Below are 24,337 nucleotides of genomic sequence, written 5' to 3'. Positions count from 1 at the left end.
TTTTAGACAATAACTACTCTATTCCAGCAATATACCATAGAAAAAGAAATGTGACCTCACTCCTACCCGCACCAGCAAAGAGCAAAAAGTGAGCCTAGAGCTGCACCCTCACCAGGTTGTAATGAGGGACCCCGCCCCAACCAGTGTGGTGTCAGAGAAGTCTGCATGAGCAGCCAAGAGTCTCATCCGTTATATCAGTCTGTAATATCTTGGTTGCAAGATTGTACAGTATTTTTGCAAGATGTTACCAGTGAGGAAAACATATATGAAATCTCTGTGTTCAATTGCTTACAACTGCACATGAACCTACAATTACCTAAAGTGAAAAGTTTAATAAAAAATACATGTGATTGTGAAACTCCATAATACACAGAGGATTAAGACCACAGATACAATGACCAGGCTATAGAAGTGCCATAAAAGGGATCAGAGAAAAATTGAGAGGAAAAAATAATAAAAATATTTCTTTTACTAATTAAAAGTATCCATTAAGTTCTGGTGCACACACAAAAAGATCTGCTCTTAGATGCATGCTTATAAATGCCAAAATGAAGAAAGGTCCTAAAACCTTTTGTGAAATACAGGTACCTACAAGGTAACAAAAATTTGAAATAAAGATTCTTGTCAGAAATAATGAATACTTTACATCTATAAATTAATGATTTAAAAGTACTAAGGGAAATTTATTTTGAATCTATATTTTTATAACTAGCAAAACTATCAACCAATGTGAAAACAAAATAAACACATTTTAGAGAATGCAAATATTCTACAATTTTACCTCCACTGTATTCTTTCAGGTAATATATATATATATATATGAAAAGAGAAAAGAATTCAAGGACTTGAGGAAATAACAAGCAGCAGCTAATAAAACAAGAGTGAAATTTAAATTTTTTCTAGGATAACAGGCCTAATATAGACCGAACAAACAAGAGGTAAAAATCACAACATGAAATAAAGAGCTCCTAGAATATCCTCAAGGGGAAAGTAGATCTTTATAGTATATAATATGACTGAAAAACTAAGTACTGACAATGTAACTTTTACATTAATTTATTAATTTCTGTACTGAAATTATATTGACTTATTATGTTTTCATCATATGACTAAACTACAAGTAAAACTCCAACCTGAGTTTTTTAAAGCACTTGATAAATATTGACAAAAAGGTGAATGCTGGTGGACTCTACATCCTAAAGTCTGACAGGTTCTAAGCTCTAAGGTCACAAAGACTTGTGAAATCCTTTCCGTATGTTAGCAGCTAATATTCTTTTCTGGCAGTTCCTCAAATTAAGTCATCTCATGCCAAAAAAATACCATATTCTCATTTTATAAAAATTAAATTTCAAATTCAGAAGGTTCCTAACTTCAAAGATGAGCAACAAAAACATCACTATAATTTTCTTGAAAACAATCTTAAGACTATAGAGAAATTATTTACCTTTTTCTCCTTTTAAAGTTTAAAAATACTCAGGAGAGTTAAACTGACTGCATCACAGTTGTGTTACCTCTGTTATAGGGATACAGTTATAGTGACCCAGCTACGTAGAATTGCCAGCCTTCTTATCTAGGCAAAACTTGTCAACTATAGAGATTGAAGTCAGTTCATAGACTGAATTGTAGGATACATTTATTCTTTTATGCTTGTATGTAGGAACTAAACTTCCTTGAAACAGTAATTATAACCTCTTCCTTTCAGAGAACATAAACAAACATGGTATAAAGAGCTGATTGAAGAGTCATCAATGTTATTTAGGGAATCAGCATTGTGAAAGACAGCGTAAGATGTACATAATTCCTCTTCTTCCTAAGATCATAGTTAGCCTACATTTCTTCATCTCATTTGTATTTATGAGTCACCGCTCAACCAAGTTTTCTAGCTACTAGAATTTAAAAGGAAGCAATATGCACTGTTTTCAGGTCTGGCCCATAGAAATATATCATATGTGGTCCTCAATGCCTTTTCAGCTTATAGGGAAATATAATGGAATTGAGCAAAATGACTTTGGAAACCACACAAAGAAAATAGTAGGGCAATAAGGTGGAAGGAATGTAGGTCACTGACTCACTACAAGAAGCACCATACATTGATCCAAAGCACCCTAATGGACTTCATGGTAAGAGAATCGAAGCAATGTACACATTTTGATTTGTTATAGCATTTATCATTATCTTATTTAACTTACACTCACCCACATCTTAAAATTCTAACTGATTGGGGCCTTTTAAAGTGCAATTGACTTTAAACACACTCTTATTAATTGTGCATCAAATAGTTCCAGGATAAATCCAAGGAGGCATTTCTCTTATGAGTTTACTATGGCTTCTCCAATTTCAGGTATAAAGAAAACTAACCCCATTAAAAACAGATCTTCAGATAGTTATAGTAAAAGATAAAAAATATTCTGGTTTTCAGATCAAATTTAAGAGAATAGAACAAGAATGCATAGATGAGACAGAAGAATCACTCATGTCTAAGATTCTAGCAATAAGGTACCAGAATTTTAAAATTTAAGACAACAAAAATGACACTTTAATTTGAGACTTCAAAATATTTTGGTTTAGATGTTCATGAGATTACAGTTATGAAGGTAAAATGACTAAACATTTGAAAGATTAGTATGTCTACTTTACCAACATCTGTAGGAAAATCTGATGATACTAGGATCTTAAACAATTTTTCCAGGTTTTAAAGGTATGATTGACAAATAAAATTGTACATATGTAAGGTACAGCACATGACATTTTGGTATACATGTATACTGCAATATGATTGCCACAGTCAAGCTGACTAATGTATCTATCACCTCATATAATTACTTTCTTATGTGTGTGGTATGAACACTTGAAATCTCTCTTAGCAAATTTCAAGTATACACTACATTATTATGCTATACATTAGGTCTCTAGAACTTACCTTATAACTGAAAATTTGTAGCCTTTGACCAGAATCTCCTCATTTCCCCCACCATTCTATGCTCTGTAACTATGAATTCAATTTTTTAGGTTCCACATATAAGTGAGATCATGCAGTTTTTGTCTGTGCCTGGCTTAACTTCACTTAGTATAATGTCTTCCAGGTTCATCCATATTTTTGCAAAAGGCAAGATTTCCTTTTCCTTTTTAAGGATGAATAGTATTCCATTGCATCTAGACTAATTTTTCAAAGTATAAATGGGCATTTCTATTTAGCAGTTTTGATTTGATGATGTTCTGCTGGGAGAGAAGGATATATCAAGATTCATTTACATTGCTACTAAAAAGAATAATAGAGAACGTGCAGTTACTTATCTTTTTTGTTCTCTAGTTAAGGACATGTCTAAACATTCAATAAAATGAAATACAGAAGAGCTCATTTTATTCATTCAGTTTTTATTATAGATAATTACTTTCTATCCATTTAGCATTATCTCAATGACTCAGACCAAAAAATTATTATTCACTTCTTTCTCTTTCATTGTGTCAATTATTTGATTATTTGAAGCAAAATAATAACTAGTCTTTTTTTCAGTGGTTGAAAGTATAGAGCTTTTTTTCAGTGGTTGAAAGTATTAGTAATTACATTTTATTACTAATTACTGATACTCTCTAATTCAGTAACTACGTGTTAAATAACTCTAGAGCATTCATCTTCCTACAACTAGACATTTTAAACAGATTTAGCTGCTAATCAAAGGAAATAAATAATTTTAATGCAAAAAAATGATATACGTATGTACATATGTGCATATATGTGTATTGTGTGGATTACATATATATAATATATAGCCTGTTATCAAAGGTTACATAATCCTTAGCCTGCTTGTTGAACTGAATATTATATATATAGCTTTTACATGTCTATCTTCAGCTTTTAAAAAGACTTCCAATGTCCTGCTTCTGAGCACTAAATCTCTCAGCCAAACCACCACATTCTCACATTACGGAATAAAGCAACATTAGAGTTTTGACTCATTTTGTTTTAGGTTAAATAACAACTGAAAGGAGGCACACTTAGCTCAGACAGCTATGCATGTGATGAACAAAACGTCACCTTTTTTATACACTCCCCTTGTCACTGTTTCTTAATATGGTTCTGCCTGTGCATACAAAATCTGGAAATAAATGCTCCCTACTTCAGGCTCTCTGAATGAATACAGTTCATGAGTCACTTTCAAAAAATTAGACATTCTTTCTGCCCTCTCCTATTAATGTACCATAATGCTGCCTTAAGTTTATAAGGTAGCTTATATGCAAAATGATTCTACTATGTGTTGTCCGGCATATTATAGGCCTGGAATCTCTTGGCAGGTTAAGGATTACTGCACAGAACACTGCTGGAAAGCACAGAGTCCTTCTGTTTTATTACGAACCTTTAATTTACTATCTCACAAGTTTCTTTTTAATCTTCTCCTTTAACCATCCTACACACACACACACACACACACACACACACACACACACATACACACGTACGTACAATTTCAAAGCTGGCAGAAATTGTGAGTAGGATTTGGAGGACTGAATAAGCTAAAGCTAGACTGAAGTTAATGTAGCTCCTCACCCCCTAGCCTTGGACAGAGATGCTCTAGTCATTAGCATGCTCTCGTTTTTTGGCAAGATCCCCTAGGTAGGACTGAGCTTCCATACAAGCAGAGCCAAAATTTATAGCAGCAGCACCTTTTACCTTCCACATGAATGACCAGAGCTCTCAGATCCAGCAGATTGGTGGCTGCTCATAACACTGAACTATTGAGTCAAAAGAAAGGGCTAGCATTAAGTAGTGTGAATTAATTACATATTCTTTATTCTTTCACAAGTCCTGGTTATTAAGGGCTCTTACGATATTTGGCACTGATTTAGGCATTTTGTGATGGCCCTACATCTGAGTCTTAATGTAGCAATTCAAAGAGCTATTCAATTCTTTGTTAAAGCCAAACCCCTTGCCAACAGACCCATATCTTGACTACATTATGTTCTTTTCAGCAGATGGAGTTTGGGGATTCCTGTGAAATTGTGAAAGCAAAAGCACAGACACAGCAGGACAGAGCTAAAGGGGAATAACAGATAAATATATCCAAAGGACAATGAAAGCACAAGCAGGGTCAGGATAATTTTTTTAATCACAAATGGATTCATAAGAGCATTTGAGTTTTCTTTATTAAAGAGTTTTAAGAATGTACTATTTTATAAGAAAAAATAAAAATAGAGCAACTGCAACCAAAAATTATTAAAAGCGCAACACTTCTATGTAAATTCAAACAGTCTAAGCTGTTCCAGGTATTTCTAAATATTTCATGTTTTAATTGGCTTCTCAGGCAGATATCTTAGAGTCTATAAGCCACATTCACTTAATCTTGTATTGATTCTCTAAGATGCTTCCTGATACTATAACTAACCTAATCAATTAACTTCTTGTAAGTAGCAAGACAATTTTCTCTTTGTCTTTTCTTTCCAATGAAGCTTGAATACTTTATTACCACGAAAGTATCTCATGTTGCCTCTTATCTATCAAGGTACAACATTGTGTCAATAAAAATGTCTAATGTCTTTCATTAAAAAAAAAAGTTTGGTCTATGGCCATGCCACCCTGAACAAGCCCGATCCCACCTGATCTCGGAAGCTAAACAGGTTCGGGCCTGGTTAGTACTTGGATGGGAGACAACCTAGGAAGACCAGGTGCTGTAGGCGTAAAAAATAAAAAATAAGAGATTATAAGCTGACAAGGTCCTTGCAATCTGTGAGGTCAACCAAGGGCTGCCTCTCCTAAAAAAAAAAAAAAAAAAAAAAGAATATTCTGCACACAGAAAGCATATAGAATTGCTTCAAACCAATATTAGGAGTGGCTTACAAATTTGGGGTTGTGTTGATATAAGTTCTCTTTAACTAGCATAAAAGCACCTTTTCCTTGGTCTTCATCATGGGAGGCTTGCCGTCACTCATGGAAGAAGAAAATGGTTCTGACACTTGGTATCAAAACAAGTGCAAGTCCACAGGTCAGCCATTTATGACTTCTTTAGTTAACATTGTTTTGTTTATCTCAATAAACAAATGTCACTTGTATTAAAATGTGAGGATTTGGCATGAGGGAGAGAAGTTACTCTAAACTGAGCCTATGCACTTTTTCTTAGGCACAGACCTAGAAACAAAAGAAACAATAAGATTCAAGAAAGACATTGTTGGAGTCAGCCAACTTGGACTCAAGCCTTGATGTCAGTTGAGAACATTCCAGTGTCAAATTCTCTGAAATTTCATTTCCTGTTCTACAAAATGAGATCAATACAATTATCTCCAGGGCAGTTTGGGGGTTCTCTAGATCTAACCCCTCCTTTCTTTGATCTGAGTCCATTTTTCTACCTGAGAGATCTTCCCAAAGCAGAAGAGAGACAAGGTCACTTTCCTATCCCACACTTCTCCCTGTCTAGGAAACACAGGCCAAACCACACAGCATGCAATTTTCCATCTCATAGAGCCAAGGCTCATCCTGCTTTTCCCAGCTCATCTCTGGTCATTTCAATTCACTTCTCATTTTAACCACATCAAAACAAATTTATCACATGCTTTCAACCCTGTATAGCTGTATGTTTGTTCAAAGTACCTCCACTAAAGGTTCCCTGCCCAAAATGCTCTTCCCATCTTTGTTCACTTAGCAAACTAATGCTCAACTCTCAAGGCTAAGGGTAGCTCCACAATCGTCACCTTTCCAACGGTGCCTGGAGCTTCTCCCAAAAGAAAGAAAAGAGTAATTCTCACTAGGCGAAATAATCTCATTTTTTTGTTTGACTTTTAACATGAAAAAATATTTTATTTGTCATCTAACATGAAAATATCTACATGTTATTTAACCACACAGTGAAATGGTTTTTTAAAAAATGCAATCTGTATATTTACAATCTGAGCACTAAAAGCAAATATATTATTTAGAGTCCCAAAATCAATCAACTTTAAGTCTTTAAAGTCTAGGTAGTCACTGAATTGTGAGAAAACCAGCACACATGCAGAAAAATATGGCACTTGAAAAATTAGTTCATGTGCATCAATTACTTGAGCATTGATAACACCTATCAATTCTAATATAAATCTTTAAAATTGATATAAATGAATAAAATGAGATTCAAACAAGTTCAAGAATTTGCCCAAGTATTTGATATATGACAGAACTGTCATTCAAACTCAGGTCTGTCTGCTTATAAAGCCCATTCTATTTCTACTCTTCCACATTGTCTCTCTATTCGCCTCATACTGTGATCATGGGTGGATCTTCTAGCAATGGTCTATGTGTCTTTATTCAAGGTATCAAGTGCTATCTCTAGCCAGTCACTCAAAATACTTTTTTGCTTGAGGGCAAAGGGGGCTGGTGTGTGCAGATAGAGAGGTTATGAGGAAGAGAGAGGGGCTTCTTCAAAACATAGTTACAATCCATTAATAATGCATACAATTAAAGTAAATTTCCTCTCTGGCACCAAACCCATGGGTAGCCTTTCTTATATGTGGTTCAACTCCCTAAACTATTTTTTATGTTTTTCTAAATAAAAGTAACATACTATAGCAGAATTGTGAGCTGATATAAATCATCACTGAGTTATTAAAAATATTCTCACCTTCTAATTTCCTTGACTTGGTTAATTGGAGTGATTTATTATTGTGGTGGTGTTGGTGGTCATGGTGATGGTGGTAGTTGTGTTTAGTGACCTAAAATTGTGTATATATCTTTAATTTGAACATTTTATGGTCTTATGTCAATCTCAAACATGTTTATTCATGCTCTGCAAGAAAAATATATCAATGCACAATAATATTTCTCATAGCAAATGCAAAATAAACAGACTTGACTAGAAAATTGAGAAAATGAACTTCAATATAAAATTAAATATGTAATCATGTATGCTATAATAGAACATTTTTAGCACATCTTATAATGCCATTCAGAATTATCATCATTTTTGGATATAGATAAAGACATAGACATAGACACAGATGTAGAGCATTTAAAAAATAAATTTGAACCAGAGAAAACATTGAATTTAAAGGTTAATAACATGTCAAATTTATTGGCAGGAAGAGCTCCCTTATTTTAACTGGCTTCCAAACTGGCAACCAATGAGGAATCAACCCTGCTTACTCAGTATAGGTCCTGGAAGAAAGTAAGTAAAGAGAATTTAGACGTTATGGAGAATAGAGATAAGAAAGACAGAATAGGTCCTGCAGGGTAGAGGACCATTTCCCTCTCTAACTTAAGCATGGTGGTTAAATCTGACTGTAGCTCTTGTCACGCTAACACTTAGCACTTAAAGAAGTTTGCATGGTGGTCAGGGATAATGGAGAAGCTCCCAAACATGTCTGAATTGTCAGCTTTTTCTCCTGCAATGACTTCTCATATTACTACTAAATGTCTACATACAATGTTGTAAGTTGGCAAATAGCAAGGCACTAAGTCTATCCTTAATGTTTTTTTTTTTTTTTCAGTTTCTCAGGAATAATATGAGTTCTACAGTCCTTCATGCAGCTAAAGCCCTTGTCTAGCCCTGGTGCAAAGAGAAGACACAAGTTAAATAGTGATAATAATTCTAAAAAACTAGGTTATTGTTTTGCGTTAAATAACCTGGTTGGTGGTAACCAATTTTCTTTACAAAATAAAAGACATTTATTACACTGCTGGCTTTAGGACAGAATTAGGAATGATTCTACATGATATACACTTTTCTAAACATGTGTTATCCTGTGCCCTCTCCCTCTCCCAAACCCCTGTGGATTTTTTTAAGGTGATGTTTAAGATAAGACAGAAGCGCGGATGACTCACCAAGAGCAAGACGGGAAACCTGCATGGGGAAAAGCCTATGCAGAGAAATAGAATCAGAATGTCTTATTCACTCCAGAGTCAAAACTCAAAGTGTGAATTCAATTTAGTTACGATGTGCTGCCACCTGGAGAAGTGGCTCATTTTTAGGAAGTAATCAACCATCAACTAAGAAACCTACAGATACAGTCAGAAATTACTATGGAGCAGAGATCTGGATAATTTTGGTTTATTTAACATTAAAAATAAAGTCTAACATCCTGGTCTAATGAACAACATATGTGTCTCTATTTGTCTAAGCATTCACATCAAGGCAGCCACACACATCTGTAGTCTTTCTTGTCATAATTTCATTCATGGCATATAAATTTAAAAAAAAAATGTCCAGCCCGGCTACATAAATTTGCATAACATTCTCAAGGAAGCATAGCCTTTTCTGAAAAAAGAAATGTTGTTTCCAGCTATCGTTATGTGTATGGATGTGTACCCGTGTGATTAAGAGAGTTCTCTAGCTTTAATCTCTTCCTTGCAATTTGTGAATAAATGACAAAGATATAATTAGTTATTTTAAAACAAGTGATATTTTCAATGGTAACTGAAAACAAGTAACTGTTGACTTGCAAACTTATGATAATGCATGTTGAACATACAGAGAATAACACTACTCAAGAGTTCATTTAAAAATCTTTATAATTTTTTTAAATTTATTCCATAAATATCATATATAATGTATCATGAACCAAAGTAAAGACAGAGCAGAAGAAGGACATCCTAAAAGCTAAAAAGAAATTATCAGTAATTTCTTTATGGCATGTCACTAAATAACTGATTTTCCAGCCAGTTATGCCATTCACTGGAAGATGCACCATTCCTATAGAAATTCTATGTGATAGCATTTCTACCAAAAAAAAAAAGAACAAAAAAAAGAACGAAAATCCCCAACTAAGTCTAGAAAAGTAATTCCAAACAGTGATTCTGTATTTTAGAGATCAAAATGCATATTGACTGACTTTCCAACAGTTTTTTAGGGCAACATGAAGACATTGTCCATCATGTTCCAAATTCACCAGGTTAAATGATATAATGAAGGAAACCTTTAACTAATTAACTAATATACACATAAAAGGAAAAAGAAACAAAAATAAGCCTAAATAGCTAACAATTAAAATCCAAAAGACATTGCTTGTTCTGATTATCAAGATAAACAATCTCAGCTTATCACTCATATTTATGTTTAGGCATAGTGAAGGCTTGTGCCAAGTATCACAAATTCTCACCAATGAAAAGGCTCACATCCTTCATCTTCTCTTCTAAAATCTTTTGTTTTAATGTTTGTGCTTGAAAATTATATTTAAAAATTTTTATTTTTTAAGTGAGACATTTTGTTATCCTAACACATTAGTTATTCTAACACACACAAATATAGGAGACCAAGAAAGTAGATAACTTGTAAACCTTTACCTGAAGGCCTTCAATAGCCAATCGTAGCATGCTGGGTGTAAGTTTAGAGGCTTGCTTGAAGGTGAAGTTACTCCAGTCTATGATCAAAACAAACCCATTCACCTGAAGCTCAGGATCTTCAATCATGGCTTCTAAAGACAGTAAGATGGCACGCAAAATATCCACCAGTGTGTACCTATCAGCAACAGACAAGGACCGCATAAATCTGACAATCACTTTTGTATAAACTATAGAAAGTTTTAGCACACTAAAAACTCCTTTCAAAACACCTCAGGAATCATAAGATGATTTTGTTTAAAAAATATTCTTTGAAGAGAAGCTTGATTTGCTGCTTTCAGAGGAAATACATGTACTCTATCAAAAAAAAAAAAAACTAAAATGCTTTTGAAAATATTGTTAGCTTCATATTTTATAACAATTTATTTTACCTCTAGGCTTTCCTATGGTTTTCTAAAATTTTATTTCAACTACCCCGAAAATTAGGCATGGTACTTTAAATAGCTTAAGAATGTTCTCAGTAGTACTGACATTTCATATCCATATATCTGAAAATTTTGAGAATGAGATTTAAGAAAGCATATCAATAAACAAGAACAGTATATGTAAACAGCTATGGTTATAAGTGCCAACAGGTTTTAATTACTTGTATTGAGTCTGTATCATAAAGATAAAATTAAAAAAAAAAAAGAAGGCAAAGTGTAAAGACAGAAAGAAAGGAAGATCTATGAGAACAAAGGGAAAATTACTTGTCTATTTAAGGCAGGCCATCCAAATTTAGGGGTTAAATCTTTGTCTTTTTCTGCCTTGCATCTTAGCACAGTACCTGGCACATTATAAAAATCCAATAAATGCTCCTTATGTTCCTGTAAAATGGACTAACAAGAATGCAAAGACACTAACTGTAGAGTAAGACACTACCTCAACAAAGGCAGTGGAGGTAGGAATGGAGATAAGAAGCCAAATTTGATATTTCAGAAGAAACTTGTTAAAATTTGACATTTAATTAGATGTCGGGACTAAGATTAAGGAAAGAGTATAAGATGACATACAGATTCTATCTTCAGAGCCTGAATAAATGGTAAAATCTTTAATCAAAATCAATAATGCAAAAAAAAGAGGGTATAGTTGGGGATGGCTGGAAATGTAGCTTGTAATAGAACCTATTATATTTGAGAAACTTGTAGTAAAACCAGTTGATATCAGTTAAACATCTGAAAAAGTAGATCCGAAACTCAAGAGAGAGCTCAAGGTTAAACATTCTGGAATCAAAAGCATACTGATCCTAAATTCAAGGAAGTGAAGGAGTTAATGCAATCAGAGCTGAGAGAAAAATGAAATAATTATTCTAAGAGAATTCCAGTATTTTAAGAGGAATCAGCAAATTAATGTAATACATTAACCATTTCAATTTTTGAGTGCCCTGCACTTCAAGTTGTTTTCTCCTCAGACACTCAGATGGAAATGTTCAGAAAAAGCTAAAGAAAAAAAATCCTGATTGATCTCAGGAAGAGATGGGATGAGGAAGATGGTAGATTAGGAATAGAAAGCGCTGGCATTTAGTGGAAGCGATGGGCTCCCCAGGAAGACACTATAAGACAGTGAGTACATATGAAGGAATAGTTCCATTTTTACTTCTAAAAACATTTGGATGTGAATGGAGAGAGCATAATAGTTCAGGAAAAAAAATGAATAATTATCAGTGAAACTTCAGGTGACTTCTCACTTTCCCTGAGCCTCATTTCCTTATCTGTAAAATCAGTACAATGGTATGGAATAAAATCTCTCTTGGATCCCGGCATTAACCAAGTATACTGCATGGTATCAAAAGACTTCTAGATGGAATCTCTTCCCTGTCCCTCAATAGCTGTGTAGCCCTGGTCATGTCACTGATTTATAATTCTGAGGTTCAGTTCTCTTACATGAGAAAATGGAAATATCTATGCTCATCTTACTATATCTCACTGGCAGTGGTAGGGGGTGGGCGATAGCAGGCAGGTAAGGAAGTCAAAGACATGACTGATTTGGGTGAAAGCATTCACACAATGCTAGGTATACAGCAGATATAGTACGTGTTGGTTGGAATACACGCATAGCATAATTGTGTTGTAATGGTAACCACAGACATAGTGTACTAGGCAGGGTATCATAAGAACTGAAGAGTATTTGTTTTTATCTTCTACTAAAAACCTAAATGATGATCTTTAGATAACTTATTGTTGTAAAAGGCAAGAGTCAAGGAGTTATTTTTAAATCTCTGGATAGTATACACACTATTATAGTCCTAAGGAGATGACATCCTAAACTATTTCCTGAACACATAAAAAAATAAAACTTTTTGTAGAACTCTAGTACTTGTTTGTCTTTAAATCTATGAAATACGTATGGCTGACTACCTTTATCTGTCACTTCATAGTTGGCCTATTTCCTTTTTTTGAAAAATGGCCTAACAGTATTATGACCAAAAGCCTATAAACCTACACAAACTGGAAAGTTGGAGCAAGAAAGTTATATTTCTATTTAAAATGTAAACCCTCCTCTTTAAAAACATCCATGTAAATTCTGAAGTGTATAATAATATCATGGTAAAGAAAATTAAAAATTAGAGAAGTCAACTCAGAACTTTTCCCTCGCTATGGTTATTCTTGTTACCTATAATAATACCAAATGGCATATATGCCAAAATAGCTTGAATCTTGAAATCAGCTTTGGAAGAACAATGCATTGTACATAGTAAGAATAAATCATGGCTGAAAACAAGAGGCAAATTGTTTTAGGTAACACATTTTAAGTACAGTTTTATAAAACTGTGTCCAAATCAAGAAAAAAATTATATATATATACATATATGTATATATATATGTATATATATATATTACTATTCCAAAAAAACTAAAATATGGCAAATCTCAGGATCAGCAGGTTTGCAAGGTTTTCAAGAGTAAATCTAATCGTTTTAAAATGTAATGTCTTGCCCCGAAAAAGAAAATTAAATGATCTTCATATAAATCATATTAATGTATAAGTTTAAGAAAAGAAACATAAAAGCATCCTAGCTAACTGCATTCAAAGAGCAGGTCAAAACCACTCTTGACACTCCAGTCCTTGGTTGTCAAACATGTCACATTACTACCATTAGCAGCTCAGCGGGCTATTCCTAAGCAGAGCGTTATTAAACGAGATCTTGCCAAAGTCTGTAAAATATCTTCCAAAGAAATGGAGCATTTTATGAATTTTCTCTCTTCGGGAATCCTAACATCATTATTCTCTTCGAAATTATTTTTAACTGTTACAATTTATAAATTGTCAGTATAATAAATATTCCATATGTTCATGTTTGGGGTTTCTACCCCAATTGTAGGAGCTCCACCATCGCTATTTTCCCCTCATATGTTGGAAAAAAAGCCATAAATAATGAACTAGCACATTAATGCAGCTGTTGACTCCTGACTGCGCTTCCCAAAATAGCATTAAGTAAAGCCTGTATCTGAAATCAACTTGGAGAGGATGATGTGCAGCATATAGTAAGGTGAAATAATGATATTGGTAAAGGATTTTACAACTGGGATACCAGTCCATGTAGACCATTGTTCTTGAGGAGATCAAAGCTGCAATAATATGTAAAAAACTAGATGGAGAAGACTTTGACTCCCTTGTCTCCTATTTACTAGAGCTTCTCCTGCCTCTGGCCATGCAAGGTTTGGGGTGGCTAGCTGGCCTGTGCTTCTCTCTTGAGGTTCACAGCATTTCATCCTTTACCACAGCTTACAATCAGTGCAAAGAGCAACCTAAATCACAAAGAGGTCATTCTCTTCCTACTCTCCACCCCTTTCTTTCAGCCTGACAGGGAAAAACTGGCATCTTAGCATCACATTGAATAGCATGACAACCAAGCAATTTCCCTTTGCCACTAAATCAATCAACCATTGTTAAATTCTTCATTAAGGCTGCTCCCGCCCCTCAGTTTTCATTAAGCCAGGTCTGAAGCACTTCCTGTTAGAAAGGCGCTAGGGTAGAGACAATGAGAAGAATTACCTTTATTAATGCCTTGAGGTATCATTAGTGCTGAAAGTGATGAACCAATCTGCATGTTTTATATTACTGAAGGGTAATCATAATAATACCTCTATCTGTGTTATTGGTTAAAATTTCCAAAGGAATTTAAAATGCATTTTCTTAATCTCATAACAAGCTCAAAGTCTCAGTGCTGGTTTTGTTTCTATTATTTTGGAGATGAGGACACAGATGATGTCTCAGAGAAATTTAGAGATGAAGACACAAGGTTTCAGAGAATTTAAAGTTTCCAGAACCACCATGAGAAGCTGGTCTTTCAAACACTAGTTTTCTCCACTGCCTATGGTATCTGATACCTAGAACAGAGTTTGATGAATAGCTGTTCTGTTTTTCCATGTCTCAGTGGCATAATGTCAGAAGATAGATCAGGAAGTCAATACCAACATGGCACCACGCCAAGTACCAAAGCACATTCCAGCCTGGCCCTAGCACAGGTTTTAGTAGAGGAAAAGCAACAAGACATTCATAAGATTTGAGACAGGAAGAGGCTAAGTCTACAAAGCCTGGAGAAAATATGAATTCCGAAACATTCATGTGTCTGGTTTGTATCACTAAGCACAGATTATCTGTCTGAGCCTCGCTTTAACTTTACTGCTATGGGAATGCAGGTGAGTGAGAACAAGAATCTTTGGAAATGAAACATCTAGAGGAAAAATGTCTTTCCTTGGGGGAAAAAATAACTTTTTTTGTGCACCTACTTCCACCAAAATAAAATAAAATAAAACAAAACAGAATTGTGCTAGAAAAATACAAACACATCAGAAAAGCAACTCTTCTTTTCAGGGCAGACTAATCTAAGCAGGTGCCTGCTTAATATAATCTTTGTCTTCAGGATATTTGTTCGAGCAACTTAACTTTCTGTTCCTAATTGTATTCTGATGTTCCATCAAGACTTTCTAAACCGTTGATTATTTTTTTTTTAATTATCAGAGCTTGCTTTTTTGATATAATTATATTTAATTGTTTTTTTTCTAGATTTATGTTGTTGTTTATACACACAAAAAAAGTTTGACCAATTCACTGGTTTTGGGTGAAATACTTAACTGCTCTCTGCCTCAGTTTCCTCATCTGCAAAATATAGATATTAACAGGACTTATCTTGCATGATTGTAAGATTTAATAAATCAATGTTTGTTAAGTGCTAGAAGGATGCCTGACACATGCTATAAAAATGTTTTAAAATGAATGAATTAGTTAAGTATTAATTAAAATGAAACAATGAGAGGTTGAATTCAGTGAACCAAGTAGGCAATGTTCTCTGTATACAACATTGAGTAGCCTGCAGCTGCACCTCTGCCCTGAACTTCCAATATTGGCAAAGAGTACCCTCACTAAGCACTTACAACCTCTTGGGCAGCAATTTAGCTTTTCAAGTTTTTCCTTCCCAGAGAGGTTGTATGTCCCTTGATGGTACAAAAATGTGTTACTTGTGTCTTTATTTGCCCGTAACACCTACGAAATTTCTATGTAGCAAATGCTTGACTGAAGTGTACTTTTAAAAAAGTTGATTGAAAAATTGAGTACTATTCACGCAGTTATAAGGACCCAACATACAGAGACATCCTTTCCCTCATGTCAATAGCTCCATTTACTATGTTGAAAAATACATGTACCTGTCCTCAACGACATAAAAGAATTCAATCTTTCTCCAAGAATGAAGGAAATATATTAATTTACTAAAGATAATTTATTAATTTATTAACTTGGTTCATGTTTTAAAATATATTTAAACATTTTTGAGGCATCCTTTCAGTATGTTATATTAACTTCAAATTATTTTCTTCTCTTCAACTTTGTTTAAAGTTACATATTTGAAACATGAAAAAAGCCTGACTTGGGCCAGACCCAATCAATGTCCCACTAAAGGTTATCACTCTTGGGTTTTGTTATTATTTCAGAGTTATTTCACTAATTACTTTAAATTACCCTGGTTTTTAGAGACTTACTTTTTTTTTTTTTTCCTCCAGAGATTTGTTCCAATAGTTCACAAACATTTATCAGGATAATTTTTTTCTCTCCCATTTTATATGGTATGAATCAAGGGCATAGTATGGAATAGGCTGTAGTGTCCAGAGTATTTATTAAAAGAGTATCTCTATAAGGAAGCAATACAGAAGCTCTGCTGGGACAGAAATCCCATGGAATCCACACTTGCCATTTCTAGATTCGACTTAATCTCAAAATCTGCCCATAATACAGCACAGCAATGCCTCCAGGATTTTGAAGGTAAAAATTCCTGACCTTACACAATATCTGACACTGTGAAGCAACAAGTTGAGAAATACTTAAATATTTTAATAAACTGAGCTAAGAAATCTTGAAAAATCAGGTGCCTCCCCTCAAGAAAAGTTAAACCTTTTGTTTGTTTGTTTTTGTTTTTAACATTACCAAGTAAGAGTGTTTCTCCTTAATTATCTAGTTAATTGACTGTTTTAATATATTTTAGTCATTTTTATTTTATTTTGTATTTTATTTTATTTTAGTATATTTCCACAGAAGAGTAAAGCTTTGTGGCTGAGATTAAAACAAATATGTGTAGTCTATGGTTATTTGTTTTTTATCATTTCAATCTATCATCATCATAAAGCTTCTTTCAATTTGGAGATTGGTCACATTTTAATAAATGGGAACATAATCATAATTCAATCTGAAGCTACAAATAAATGACTGACCATTCATCTAATATTTTCTTTTTTATGAAAAAGCCACACAAAATAAACAAACAGAAAATAATATGTGATTTTGGGAAATTTTAGGATATTTCAAGATCATAGCAATGTCTGACCAGATAGCCTTCTACCCCTCCCAGATCTTCATTGCTCTAAGTGATTATCAATGTCCATTATGACAAGCCAAAAAGAGCTGCAAGACAGTCAGCGCTTTCTGAATTGCCACTATTTTAAGAATCATTTTAGTGTAGCTGTATTTAATTTCTAATGGTTATTAACCAAATTTCCAATAAATGGCTGTTTATTGTACAAAAGTATAGAGAAATACTTTATAAGTTTAATGAGATAAAATACTATTTGCAAGCTAACTGAAAAATTACAGACCAACTGTCAGAATATATGTCATCATTATATTTTTTCAGGTGACACAATTTTCTCATGAATATTCCCAATAAACATGTGCCAGTAATTTTCAATTTCTCAGATACCTGTTCTCATGTCCTAGGGTCTACACCATGATCTACTTTTATTCCAAACTTTATTTTCTGAAGGTAATGTAATCTCTTCTAGCCTCATGGTACATTATCCTCACATTCTGTTGTTGAAATCAAGTGGAAATTTGAAGGTATATGCTGAGTCCTAAGCAGGGCGCTATTCTTCAGAAAAGGAATACAGCATGCAATGCCTGGAGGGCTCCCACATCCCTGTGATGCAGTGAGACAATCAATTGTTTTTAATTTTGTGGAGTTTACTTTTGTTTTCACAAATTATGTTAGACAATCTGAAAGAAAGATAATTTTGTATGACTTTTTTCCAAGGATAGCCTGCTCAATAAATGTAATAAGTCAACTGAGCCTGTTCTATTCTTTTTTAAAAGAACCACAGTCCACCCTGAAAGTCATTTTGACATTTCAGTATTTTATTTTTTTAAGATTTATTATAAGGTGGGTACACTGTAAATATTATTTTACTTTAGTCATCCTGAAGATTCCATGTCTCTTGTAAAGGCCTTGGAAATGGTCCAATTCAATAACCTGAAACTGACTGGCATTTCATTGCAGTAAAAAGAGACACTATTTTATTTATAGTCACCATCACACACATTTACTATTCCCAGTCTCCTGAGAAGCACAAAAAAACTGTTTTACAAATTTAATATAGAAGAAAGTATGTATCAGATAACTTCCTACTTAGAATTCTTTTTTTAAAAAAGTACATAACTCAATTCAATACAACAAATATTTACTGAGCATTAACTCTAGTTCAGGTGCTGTTATAAAGATAATAATATACAGATTAATTATTTCAGAGGTTCTTACAAAGTTCTTCAGAATTTATTTTTAAAATCTTCCTTTTCCCTTTGAGAGGTTGGAAATAACCTGTTTTCCAAATAAAGGGGAGTATTTTTCTACCACATTCCTGGAATTTCCCTGTGTAATTGTGGACATTCCACCTGTTGTTTCCTTAAAACAATGCTATTTTATTTATTTAAAACAATGCTACTTTAAAAAAAAATAAAGCTGTTCAAAGCCAGGTAATTCACTGACAACTCAAGGAAGGTGGTCAGAATTGTGTTTAGATGTTCAGTCTTCTCAAGAGACAGGTTATTTGGGCTGGCAGGATCAGAGAATGGAGGTGAAAACCCCAGACTCAGAGAACAGGGGAGGAACAAGAGAATTTGGCATCTGAGGAATATATCCACCTAGTAAGGCAAACATCTAAGGAAAGTAGTAGAAATTTCTGTAGGAATCAAGTCAGATAAGACTAGAGGCTACAGAGTATAAGAAAAAAGGGATTCAGGCCAAATGTGGGAGAAAGGCTGGTGACATCCTGGTACTGCCAGAACGGCAGCTGATCTGCAGGTTTCAGGGCAGTTCTTATGCACATATCCCAATAATAAAGGTTTACAGAGGACAGACATGCCTATTTATCCACTAGTTCTAGTTATTGGGTATATGTAGATCTCGGATGAGAAGCAGGCAGAGAGAAGGAGGAAGTGATTTTAAGAATATAGGAGGAGGAAACAACTGAATTTTAGACAAGTTCTAAATAACTTGTATATCTTCTGACCTTAGTGTACTATAAATTCTTGATTTTTCCTGTTCATTTCCAACCATAGAAATCGAATTCACAATTATTAGTCTATAGATCCTGATAGGGTATTTTTGCAGAATACAGTTTCTCATTTCTAATTTCAAATGTACAAAATTGTAATATTTAAGATTTTGTATAGATTTAATAAAAATAGTTCTATATACCAATTAATAAATCCCTTCCCACTGTAACTTTCCAGGGAGATAGATTTTGATTACTAGTAACCTATCCTTTAAATGAAAACATAAGATAGACAACAAAAACTTAGTTGTTTTAGTAATCTGAGATAATCACCTTCCCATATACATGAAAACTATGTGTGATTTTCATCTTTGGTTTATAAATCAGTGTAAATATTAGTTCACTTATAAGAATAAATAAAAATAGGTCTAATGTAAATGAATGTCTCCCTAAACGCAATCTGCCTAATATCTTTAACAGACTTTTGAGACACATTTAAATATAAAATTTTCACCACTCCCATTTCATTGTAGCTCAATAAACAAAGTTCCAGTCCAAATGACATATGAATATTAGGCTTTTTCATGAATAAATTTTTCCAATTTTGATAGATATACACAATAACTGGTTTGTGTGACCCTGTAATGTACTTCTCAGATGGGGCGGCCGGGGGGAAGCTTTTTAAAGAAAAATTTTGGTCAAAGGATGGCATTTTATGGTCCTTTATACTTAGCTACCTGATAAAAATATAGTGAGATCTCTATAACCAACCAAAGTAAGTAATGGAACACCATTTCCCCTCAATAACTAACTCTATCTCTCTGAGTTTCTGATCTTTATAATTTTATGATTCTCCAAGTAGTAATTTGTCTTTATATTTACATAAAAAAAGTCAGAGTAGTTCTCAACCTAGAATTACACAGAAAAGATGACTAATTAAAGGGTAAAAACCTGTTTAAAAATGTTAAACTACATTCTAAGATCTCAAGACTCTGGGTAGCCTATCTAGAGATCTATATGATTTCTCAGTGACTGAGAAAGTCTTTTACAATTGCTCCAGAGATAGTTTAAACTAACCAGATGCATTAAAAGTCACCATTCACAGAACTAAAAATACACCAATGCTTTAACAACCAGCTTCATATGATTCATAGTTCTGATAACATTCTTAAGTTCTGTGAAACATGTTAACTTTGAACTTAATTGAAACTACCTTACACAAGAGCCTTTATAATTTCTTTTATATCTTTCAATCTGAGAAAAGAATTCTGATTAGGAAATAGAAGAGTCACTCTATGCATTTTTCTATCATAATGTAGATGAAATAAGACTTCTTTCTCCACCATTAAAAATCAAGAGCTCAAAAAGTCTACTAAGTGACATATCTGAACATTTTCCACTTTATTCCAAAAGATGAAAAATCACTTCAGACAGGAAACATATTTTTTAGATTAGTGGCAGGTGTAGAACAAGCACACCAGTCAGCCTTTATTTCAGCATCGGTGGGCATGCTCAGTGACAGAGGATACAGCTCTTCCTTTTTATTGAAGTGACACACATCATATTATTCCTTCATCTATGCATCACCAAGACAAAAAGTTCCCAAGCAATAAAACTACTTGATCTTGGTTGAACACCAGGCTATTTTTAAAAAACAAAACCTCTAAAGAGATGATAATGATGATGATAAGAGGAGGAGGAGAAGGAAGAGGAGGAGGAGGAGGAGGAGGAGGAATCTAGTTTAAAATTTCTTTAGAAAGGAGGAAAAGTTGTCTCCATTGTATACTAATTTCTCCACAGAACAGTAAACTTATTCAGGAGGTGAAAAATGTAGCAGCTTTAAAATTTAGAAGTTAAACGATTTATATTGCAGCACAATAAAGTGGTTCAGGAAGCACTTTAAAGCTTCAGTAGAAACTGGAGCCACTGAAGTAAGAGTTTCAAAGAAAAAGAAAAAGGTCCCATCCCACTCCCTAGGGTGTCCTCCAAAAACTCATTTGTCAGTTCCAGTTTCTCTTTTTCCCCAGAAAGATAAACAAAAACATCAAAGCTGTAAAGCTATGACACCACTCGGCATAAATTTTGGAAAATGAATCCCTAATACAAGTTGGAATTTGGGATTTACCTGCTCTGGTCCCAGTTGGCAGCGAAAAGGACCAGAATCTTCCTGCCATAGTGGTCCAGATTGGCCAGGCCCCCAGGGAAGCCATCCTTCAGTGCCTGTTTGATGCCAGGGTCAGTGGCCTTGAAGCTTTTGAACATGTCCAGGTTCTGCTGCCGGTACTCAAAGTATTGGGCCAAGAGGCGGAAGGCCTCAAAGTGATGAAACTTCCTGGCCCGCAAGAAGCGTAAAATGAAGGCATCATCCGTGCGCAGAAAACCAATGTCCGGCCTTGTGATGACCATATCCCTCACCTCCTGGATGTCCTGGTGCAGTGTGTCTGGGTTCTCGTTGAGCTCCAGGCGAGCTTTCTCCAGGGTCTCAGGAGAGAGCCCAGCTTGTAAATGAGTCATTGTTCTGTTTGTTCTTGAGCCTTCCCTTCCTCTTGCTGACTGTCCCACAACCAACCTGGCCCTTGCCACCACCACTCTCTGGCTTCCAGACCTCGATGCTGCCTGCTTCCTCTTCTTTACAGGAAATGATTTGTTTCGGTGTCCAATCAAGTACCCTGTTGCACCTGCATTCCCACAGCTTTTCTATGAAGGATATAAACTTCTTTCCCCGCCCCCTAAAAACAACACCCCACTTCGGTTCTCTCTTCCCTTTCCTTTAAAGAGATGTGGACGTCTGGTGGTCCCAGCACTCCTCTTCTTGTCCTTTCGCTCTCCTAACAAAACACCCCTAATCGCACCCAGCACCGGTGGCGCTTATCTTGGTACTGTCCTCTTCTCTCCCAAGATGTAACGAAAACAACCCCACGCACATCTCAGCCCCAGCACTGTGCTGCTTCTGCGGTCTCCACCGAAGGATGCTCCTGCCAGGGATAATGATGGGAATTCTGATTAATAATAAGGTGGCTCTTCAGCGCTGAGCTCCAGGCTGGGAGAGAGCGTCTTTGCCAGAAAGAAAGAGAAAGAGGGGGAAAGCGAGCTTATTCCTCCTTCTGCTTATTCAAAGATTTTATTTTTAAAAGACATTTGTGGGATTTTATTTAAAATTATTATAATCTAATTATGTGGAGACTCTTTAGATAGCTCATCTTCCCTTCTCCCCTCTTAGATACACCGTGATCTCATAAGGCGCCAGAAGGGTTTTTGGTGGGCTCCCCCCTCCCCACCTCTACCCCCACCCCAACTTCTGCCTTCCTCTAGCCCTTTATTTCAACGGACTTGCCGCGGGGGTGGTGGATTGGGTAGGGGGGAGGGCTGGAGAGATCTCTCTGGGAACGTACATTACAAATGCAAGGTGGGGGGAGAGGGTGGAGAAGAGGAGTAGAGAATAAAATCAAAATGTCTCTACTTTTTCTATAAAACCCCAGAGCAAGATTGAAGAAAGAGCAGACGGCTCCTACCAGCAAACCCGGAGGCGGGGACGCTAAGCAATGCGGCACTCCCCGGCATCCATGAGCCGCGGCTTCAGCAGCGGCGGCGGCGACGACAGCATCAACTCCTTTCGGTGGGATGGATCCAGCAGAGAAGAGGGGCGGTAGCCGGGACCCGCGCCGAAGACGTACTGAGGAGCAGCCGTAGCCACATCGTCCGCGGGCAGCCTGCTGCCTCTCCCAGAGGGGGCGGGGGGTGGGGTGCAGAGCTAGGGCCACGGCTGTCCTGGGTCCTCGCCCGGCCCTGCCATTCTCTCCTTCAGGAGAGAAGGAAGGGAGCGGGAATCGAACGCCTGGATGGAGAAGGCCACGCGGGCGGCAGCCGCCTTTGTGCGCCCGAGGCCGCCGGGGCAGTGGGCGCGGCGGGGCTGCTGCTGCGGGGCACGAGCCTCCTGCTGTGCGCGCCCGGGCGGCGGGAGTCAGGCGCGCCCCTCTGGCTGCTGCTGCTGCGGCTGCTGCTGCGGCTCCGGCTGCCGCTACTAAAAGAGGACTCGGCTCAGCCCAACTCCTCTCTAATTATCCCAGCACGGATCTCGCTGCTACGTAAGCACTCACTCAACTCGCGCACGCACTCCTTGCCTCTCTCCCAGACTCGTTTGGGTAGGACGGCAATTTCGGGGACATTCAAATATCCCGAGCCCCAAGTTTAGCCTACTCCTACTCCTCGTCCCCACTCCCTAAAGGGTTACCCCGGCAGGCATCGCCTGGCCAAGGCGGGGCAGAGACGCCTTGCAGCCTCCCCACACCCCGCTCTCACCCTTTGTGTGCAAGACCCCGGGGCCGCCCGAGTAGCCTTTGTAGACCGTAATTCACATTGACACACATTTTCTAGTTCCTGTAGGAGGTAATTTTGATGTGGAAGAAGTACCGAAACATTTTGTACTTTCCACATTCGTTAACAGAAGTGTTTAATTTAGAAAAGAAGACGAGTGTTTCTCAAGCATCATGTTGATGATTAAGCCTCCGGGGGAACTTAGGTGAACGGTATTTCAACCATAAACTCTGGCCGCTAAATTCCTATTGAAGAGGACGAAATCAGCGTGGGGGCAGGAGGAACGGTTCTTGAGGGGAGCAAAACTAGGCACTCCTTAATTCACTTCTTATCTCATATTAAAGCAAATATTTCTGGACATACATACTATTGTTCACTCAGTTTTATACATCTGTATGCTAGAATCATCATAAATGAACATGGGTCTTTAAGCTTAAGATGACTATCTACAGGTTTGAGGAAAAGAAATGTTTTCTATTTTCAAAGCATATGTTACTGAGCATGTCACTAAGATCAGCTTCTGGCTTACAAACTGTAGAATGAGGTCTTGAGTTCAAGTCAACTCAATGCAAGAATATCTACTGACTCTCACCATGTGTGGGCATTGCCTTAGAATCTATGGATAGATGATCTTGAAGACAAGAAAATATTATCATCTTTAATGACTATCAGAACCCTCAGATCCCAGGAACACAATTTTTGTTGTTCTCATGGCAATAGTGTTGAAAGAAGGAAGGAAGGAAGGAAGGAAGGAAGGAAAAGGAAGAGGAAGGAAGAAGGAAGGAAGGAAGGAAGGAAGGAAGGAAGGAAGGAAGAAGGAAGGAAGGAAGGAAAAAGAAAAGAGAGAGAGAGAGAGACAGAAGAAAAGAAAAGAAAGAGAGAGAAGAAAAAAAGAAAGAAAAGAAAAGAAAAGAAAAAAGAAGAAAAGAAAAGAAAAAGAAGAAAAGAAAAGAAAAGAAAGAAAAAGAAAGAAGAAAGAAAGAAAGAA

At 36.0% G+C, this 24,337-nt stretch overlaps 1 protein-coding gene and 1 pseudogene across 1 annotated transcript in view; one reads left to right on the top strand and one right to left on the bottom strand.

Annotated features, from left to right (window-relative positions):
• Window positions 1-22,856, bottom strand: part of CLVS2 (clavesin 2) — a 61,717-nt gene extending 38,861 nt beyond the window's left edge. Inside the window, exons 1-3 of the mRNA XM_039854172.1 lie at window positions 22,548-22,856; window positions 21,161-22,089; window positions 10,241-10,415 (exon numbers count right to left, since the gene is read on the bottom strand). Of these exons, the coding sequence (XP_039710106.1) occupies window positions 10,241-10,415; window positions 21,161-21,549 (564 nt within the window). The 5' untranslated portion in view covers window positions 21,550-22,089; window positions 22,548-22,856. The remainder of the gene's footprint in view (window positions 1-10,240; window positions 10,416-21,160; window positions 22,090-22,547) is intronic.
• On the top strand, window positions 5,555-5,673 carry LOC120596359 (uncharacterized; annotated as a pseudogene).
• Window positions 22,857-24,337: the final 1,481 nt, after the last annotated feature.

The sequence above is a fragment of the Pteropus medius genome, unplaced genomic scaffold, assembly GCF_902729225.1.
Source record: "Pteropus medius unplaced genomic scaffold, Ma_sr-lr_union100, whole genome shotgun sequence".
NCBI lineage: Eukaryota > Metazoa > Chordata > Mammalia > Chiroptera > Pteropodidae > Pteropus > Pteropus medius.
The sequence above is the reverse complement of the archived record's forward strand: the minus strand, read 5'-3'. Positions and strand labels throughout refer to the sequence as shown.